Source organism: Ornithorhynchus anatinus, unplaced genomic scaffold, assembly GCF_004115215.2.
Source record: "Ornithorhynchus anatinus isolate Pmale09 unplaced genomic scaffold, mOrnAna1.pri.v4 scaffold_344_arrow_ctg1, whole genome shotgun sequence".
Classification (NCBI taxonomy): Eukaryota; Metazoa; Chordata; class Mammalia; order Monotremata; family Ornithorhynchidae; genus Ornithorhynchus; species Ornithorhynchus anatinus.
Window position 1 is genome coordinate 362,155 of NW_024396779.1, and position 7,330 is coordinate 369,484.

At 47.3% G+C, this 7,330-nt stretch overlaps 1 protein-coding gene across 1 annotated transcript; it reads left to right on the forward strand.

Moving 5' to 3' along the window:
• The first annotated feature begins 2,622 nt into the window (after positions 1-2,622).
• LOC100681848 (olfactory receptor 14A16-like) lies at positions 2,623-3,585 on the forward strand. The gene has a single exon (XM_029057139.1). It carries the CDS (start codon positions 2,623-2,625, stop codon positions 3,583-3,585), a length of 963 nt encoding a protein of 320 aa, XP_028912972.1.
• The last annotated feature ends 3,745 nt before the right edge of the window (positions 3,586-7,330 follow it).

The window sequence follows — 7,330 nt, forward strand, 5'->3', positions numbered from 1 at the left end:
GAAACCGAGAATGACCGGCCAGAGAGATAAGAGGAGAACCGGGAGAGGATGGAGTCTGTGAAGCCAAGGTGAGATAAGGTGTGAAGAAGGAGGGGATGGTCGACAGTGTCAAAGGCAGCTGAGAGGTCAAGGAGGATTAGAATGGAGTAGGAGCCATTGGATTTGGCAAGAAGGAGGTCACGGGTGACCTTAGAGAGAGCAGTCTCGGTAGAGTGGAGGGGACGGAAGCCAGATTGGAGGGGGTCCAGGAGAGAATGGGAGTTAAGGAATTCTAAACTGCGATTGTAGACGACTCGTTCTAGGATTTTGGAAAGGAAGGGTAGTAGGGAGATAGGGCGATAACTGGAAGGGGAAGTGGGGTCGAGAGCGGGTTTTTTTAGGATGGGGGAGACGTGGGCATGTTTGAAGGGAGAGGGGAAGGAGCCATTGGAGATTGAGTGGTTAAAGATAGAAGTTAAGGAAGGGAGGAGGGCAGGGGCGGTGGTTTTTATAAGGTGAGCGGGAATGGGGTCCGAGGAGCAGGTGGAGGGGGTGGCACTTGTGAGGAGGAAGGAGATCTCTGAGGATACTGGAGGGAAGGATGGGAAAGTAGGGGAGAGGGTTGGCGGGGGGGAGGGGAGAGGGGGAAGGGTGATTTTGGGGAGCTCAGATCTGATTGCGTTGATTTTTGTGATGAAGTAGGTGGCCAGATCACTGGGGGTGAGGGATGGGGGAGGGGGAGGACCAGGGAGCCTACTCTCCATGAGTTTCCTAGGAACTTCAGGAGTTTCGACGAGCAGCGTGGCTTAATGGAAAGAGCACAGGCCAGGGGGTCAGAGGGCCTGGGTTCTAATCCATATGGCTGCTATGTGACCTCGGGCAAGTCACTTCACTTCAAGTCTCTGTGCCTCAGTTCCCTCATCTGCAAAAGTGGGGATTCAATTCCTGTTCTCCATCCTACTTAGTATGTGAGACGCCAAGTGGAACAGGGACTGGGTCTGATTTGAGTATCTTGTATCTTCCCCAGAGCTTAAAACAGTGCTTGACGAATAGTAAGTTCTTAACTACAATTATTTATCTCTACTCATCAGACCTATCCTGGGTAGTCTTTGAGGTTCCTGTTCACATTTGTTTGCTGTTTCACAGCAAAAGAAAAGCGAAAAGATCGTTCTTTACATTGCATGCATATGAACTGTAAACCTAATAATAATAATAATGTTGGTATTTGTTAAGCGCTTACTATGTGCCGAGCACTGTTCTAAGCGCTGGGGTAGACATAGGGGAATCAGGTTGTCCCACGTGGGGCTCACAGTCTTAATCCCCATTTTACAGATGAGGGAACTGAGGCACAGAGAAGTTAAGTGACTTGCCCACAGTCACACAGCCGACAAGTGGCAGAGCTGGGATTTGAACTCATGAGCCCTGACTCCAAAGCCTGTGCTCTTTCCACTGAGCCATGCTGCTTCTCTGTGGGCAGGGAAGGAACCTATTGTGGGCAGGGAAGGTATCTCCCAACTCTGTTATATTGTATTCCCTCAAGCACTTAGTATAGTGGTCTGCGCATAGTATGTGCTCAATAGATACCATTGAATGAATGAATGAACATGTTATCTGCCCATAAAAATCTTAAACTCTTAATCCCCTCTCAGGGTTACACCTGGAGAGTTTCCAGTAATCTACCGGTCTCGACTACTGGAGGAAGAGTTCAACAGAAGCCTACCCACTCCATTCCTATCTTGGGGAGTGGCTAGTGAGTGGAAGGAAAGCTGCTACAAGTCAAAACTCACTCGTGCTGCGCAGCAGCAGCATGGGAGAGAATAGAGGGCAGGGACTCAAGTTTACTACATGGAAATAGACAATGATAAACCACTTCCCGAGAAAACTCTATGGATATACTACCAGAATCACTGGAGATGGAGGGGGAGTATTCTGGGGAAGATGTGTCCATGGTTTCGCTATGGGTCGGAGAAGACTCGACAACGTAAGACAAGACAATTGGCAAGAGAGGCATAAACATATTTAGAACTAGGGCAATAAAAATCAATGATTAGATGTACAGTCAATCAACAGTATTTATTGAGCACTTACTGTATGCAGAGCCCTGTGCTAAGTGCTTGAGAAGGGACAAAGCAGCGGAGTTGGTAGACACGCTCCCTACCCACAAGAAGCTTTCAGTCTAGAGGAAACAGGACAAGAGGGAGGTAGTGTGGTCTAGTGGAAAGAGCCTGGGCCTGGGATTCAGGGGATTGGTTTCTATTCCTGGGTCCACCACTTGTCTGCTGAGTGACCTGTGCCAAGTCACTTAATTTCTCTGAGCCTCAGCTCCCTCATCTACAAAATGGGGATTAAAAACCTGTTCTCCTTCCTACTTGATCTGTGAGCCCTCTGTGGGACTTGATTATCTTGTATCTACCCCAGCACTTAGTCAAGTGCTTGGCACACAGTAAGCACTTACAAATACTGCAATTATTATTATCGTTATTATTAGGACAAGTGAAGTGTTCTCTGTGAGGGAATAAGCATTCTTCTTATTTCCTTCAGCCTTCCAGTAGCTCCAGAATTGTTTTGGAAAGGTTTTGCCCTTTCACTCTCATTTTCAAAGCTCTTATTCCCCAGGGTGCCCACAGCTTCTCTGTAAAAGGAATGTCCAACATCTCCACAGTGACGGAATTCCTCCTGCTGGGGTTCTCGGAGGTCCGGGAACTGCAGCTGGTCCACGCTGCACTATTCCTCCTCGTCTACCTGGCGACCCTGATGGGGAATCTCCTCATCGTCACCGTCACTGCCCTCGACTGGCGCCTCCACACCCCTATGTATTTCTTTCTCAGCAACCTGGCCCTCATCGACCTCTGTCTCATCTCCGTCACAGTCCCCAAGTCTGTTGTCAACTCCCTGACCAACAACAGATCCATCTCTTTCCTGGGATGTGTTTTACAAGTTTTATTCTTCATATCTTTGGCATCCACTGAAATGATCTTGCTCACCGTGATGTCCCATGACTGCTATGCCGCCATCTGCCACCCCTTGCGCTACGAAGTCGTCATGAACAGATGGGCTTGTGGGAAGATGGCGGTCGCCTCCTTGCTCAGCGGTGGCCTCTCCAGCCTCATACACACGGCCGCCACCTTCTCCAAGCCCTTCTGTGGATCCAACGTGATCCAGCATTTCTTCTGTGATGCTCCCCACCTCCTGGGCCACGCTGACTCCACTGTGATCCTCAGAGAAGTCGAAGTCACAACCTTTACTACAGGCCTCCCCCTGCTCTGCTTCATTTCCATCATCGTCTCTTATGTCCGTATCTTCTCCGTTGTGCTGAAAATGCCATCGGTGGAGGGCCGGTCTAAAGCCTTCTCCACCTGTCTGCCCCACCTAATCGTCATCACTCTTTTCCTCTCCGTGGGGGCCTTTGCCTTTCTAAATCCGAAGTCAAATGGTCCTTCAGGGATGGATCTGTTTCTGTCCATGTTCTATTCCATAGTGCCTCCAGCCACGAACCCCATCATCTACAGCCTCAGGAATGGAGACCTGAAGGCCAGTCTGGGAAGGATGTTATGTGGGACAGGGTCCAACAAGAGAGAAATGTTTGCTCGTCCATTAGTCCTTTAGACTGTAAACTCACTGTGGGCAGGGAACGTGTCTAACAACTCTCTTGTATTGGACTCTTCCAAGAAGTAGCATGGCTTAGTGGAAAGAGCATGGGCCTGGAAATCAGAGGATGTAGGTTCTAATCCTGACTCCACCTTTTTCTGTTGTGTAACCATGAGAAAGTCACTTAACTTCTCTATGTCTGAGTTACCTGATCTGTAAAATGGAGATTCAATACCTGTCCTCCCTCCTGTGGATTGCCTGTGGATTGTCTTTGCTATTACAATAAATTGTGGATTTGTTAAATTCTTCTTATGAGTAAAGTACTATATTAAGTGCTGGGGCAGATACAAGATAATCAAGTCTTGCATGGGGCTCACAGTCTTAGTAGGAGGGAGAACAGGGATTGAACCTCCATTTTGCAGATTAGAGAACTGAGGCACAGAGAAATAAAGTGACTTGTCCAAGATCACACAGCAGACAAGTGGCCGACTTGTTGCTATCTGTTGCCGACTTGTTCATCCCAAGTGCTTAGTACAGTGCTCTGCACATAGTAAGCGCTCAATAAATACTATTGAATGAATGAATGAAAGTGGGGGAGTAAGGATTAGAATCCAGATCCTCTGACTCCCAGGCCCAGGCTCTTTACACTAGATCATGCTGCTTCTCTAAGAAGAAGTGACTGAAAACTTCAAAATGATCAGGCACAAGAAAGCTCTCTGGGTCTCTCAACAGCAGCCCGAGTGAGATTTTTCCCCCTTTCAGCTTGCTCTTCCACCCCAGCTTCACATTCTGGAGCCAAGACAAATCATTGATCTCCATGAAGCATGGCCCTCACTAAAATCTTTCTGCTCTCCCACCCTCCTGTCTCTCCCCACTTCAGTCTTCACTTTGCTGCCTGGATTATATTTCTACAGAAACGCTCTGGGCATATCACCTCCCTCCTCAAAAACCTCCAGTGGTTGCCTATCAACCTCCATATCAAACAAAAACTCCTCACTATTGGCTTCAAAGCTCTCCATCCCCTGGCCCCCTACTACCTCACCTACCTTCTCTCCTTCTACAGCCCAGCCTGCACACTCCACTCCTCTGTTGCTAACCTGCTCACTGTGCCTGTTTCTCGTCTGTCCCGCCATCAACCCCTGGCCCATGTCCTACCTCTGACCGGGAATGCCCTCCTTCCTCATATCCGCCAAGCTAGCTCACTTCCCCCGTTCAATAATAATGTTGGTATTTGTTAAGCGCTTACTATGTGCCAAGCACTGTTCTAAGCGCTGGGGGAGACACAGGGGAATCAGGTTGTCCCACGTGGGGCTCACAGTCTTCATCCCCATTTTACAGACGAGGGAACTGAGGCCCAGAGAAGTGAAGTGACTTGCCCACAGTCACACAGCTGACAAGTGGCAGAGCTGAGATTCGAACTCATGAGCCCTGACTCCAAAGCCCGTGCTCTTTCCACTGAGCCACGCTGCTTCTCCAAAGCCCTATTGAAAGCTCAGCTCCTCCAGGAGGCCTTCCCAGACTGAGCCCCCCCTTTTTTTTCTGCTCCTCCTCCCCTCCCCATTGCCCCTATTCCCTCCCTCTGCTCTACTCACTCCCCACCCCACAATATGCTTGTGTATATTATGCTATTTATTTTATTAATGATGTGTATATATCTATAATTTTATTTATTTATTTTTATGTTATCGATGCCTGTCTACTTGCTTTGTTTTCTTGACTGTCTACTCCCCTTTTAGACTGTGAGCCCACTGTGGGGCTCTTATCTGTTGACCAACTGTACTTCCCAAGTGTTTAGTAAAGTGCTCTGCACAGAGTCAGCACTTAATAAATACCATTGAATGAATGAATGAATGAATGAAGCCATATCACTTTCAAGATTCACTGGAATGAATAACAATTAGTCCACCTGACTGACCCCTTGGTCAGTAGACTGATCCATCATTGTGGAATCAGTCATATTCCATTGCTGCTCTATACACCTCCAATATTCTTGCCCCAAACCTGTGACTGTTTCCTTCTTCTGACTGGGTCTGATTGGATAATGGCGGAGGTGGGCATTTGGGCCCTCATTACGAGTCTTGCCCTCATCCATTTCATTTGCATGATCATCTCTTAAGTTTTAAGGATGCGGTCCTCCGAGAGCTGGTGCAAAGCCTTCTCCACCTGTCTACCTCACCTCATCGTCATGACCTTCTTCCTCCCCAAAGGTTCCTTCGATTATCCCAAAACCACTGTTCGACTCGCCCTCATCTCAAGATCTGCTGGTGTCCATGTTGTGCGCCATTCTACAGCCTGAGGAACAGTGATATGAAGGTGGCCCTGTAGAAGATCCTGGGAAGGGAAATGCTCACCTAGAATGCAATGTGGTTTTGCTTTCAATAGCTGTTTTCTCATTTATCAGGGGGCACCTTTTTGATCTGCAAATGCGGGTGAGGGGAGAATGTTGCAAAATAATTGAAATAATTTTCCATGGGCTTACATATATACATATATCTATATATATAGATATGTACATATATAAATAGAAACAGCCAGAAATGGCAATGGCATGGCCTGATGGATAGACCACAGGGTGTGAGAAAAAAGCCCTGGGTTCTAATCTTGCCTCTGCCACTTGTCTGCTGTTCAACCTTAAGCATGTCACTAACTTCTGTGATCCTCAGTTACTTCATCTGTCAAATGGAAATTAAGATATGAGCCCTAAGTGGGACATGGAGTGTACCCAACCTGATTATCTTGTATCTATCCCAGCACTTAGTACAGTGCTCTGTATACAGTAAGCATTCAATAAATACAATTGAATGATTGAGTGATTGATTGATTGATTAGTATATATAAGTGCTGTGGGCCTGGAGATGCGGTGACTATCAAGTTGTTAAAGGTTTCAGATCCAAGTGCATTTGGCTAGGATCTTTTGACCATCTATCCTGTCCTTGTGATTTTGCTTAGATTGAAGGAAAGGATCATCAATGGTATTTATTCATTCAGTAGTATTTACCGAGTGCTTACTGTGGGCAGAGTACTGTACTAAACACTTGGGAGAATGCAATGCATCAGAATTGGTAGACACGTTTTCTGCCCACAGAGAGCTTACAGTCTATCTCCCATCTCTGTTTCCTCATATCTTGGTCTTCCTGTCCCTCTGCCTCTGGCTTGTATCCTTCACCCCCCTTGCCTTCCCCTGTCTCTCAGTCTATTTCCCTCTGTCTCCCCCATCCCTCTCCCTCTCCCTCTGTCTGTGCCTCTTCCTGTCTCTCCCCAACATGAAGACCTTGCTGGGGAAGATTTTCTCTGGCATCTTCATTTCCATGGACAAAATGATCCTCTCTCTTTCTGGGGTAATAGGAGTATGGAGGGATCCCCTTGGGTGAAGCAGTGTGGCCCGGTGAATAGTCTGAGCCTGGGAGGTCTAATTCTGCCTCTGCTACCTGTCTGCTGTGTGTCCTTGGGCAACTCACTTCACTTCTCTATGCCTCAGTTCCCTCATCTGCAAAATAAGGACACAATACCTGCCCTCCCTCCTACTTAGACTATGTCCAATCTGATGATCTCATATCTCTCCCAGTGCTTAGTAAAGATCTTGGCACATAGTAAGGTCTTAGCTAATATCATTTCATTATTGTTATATTAATGGAGGAATCTAGTCTCACTGGCAGGTGAGAGTTTTCCTTTGAGCCTTCCTCCCTCAACCTTCCCAACCCTCCATTCCCTCTCGTTCTTTTTTTAATGATATTTCCTGAACACTTACTATGTGCCCGACACT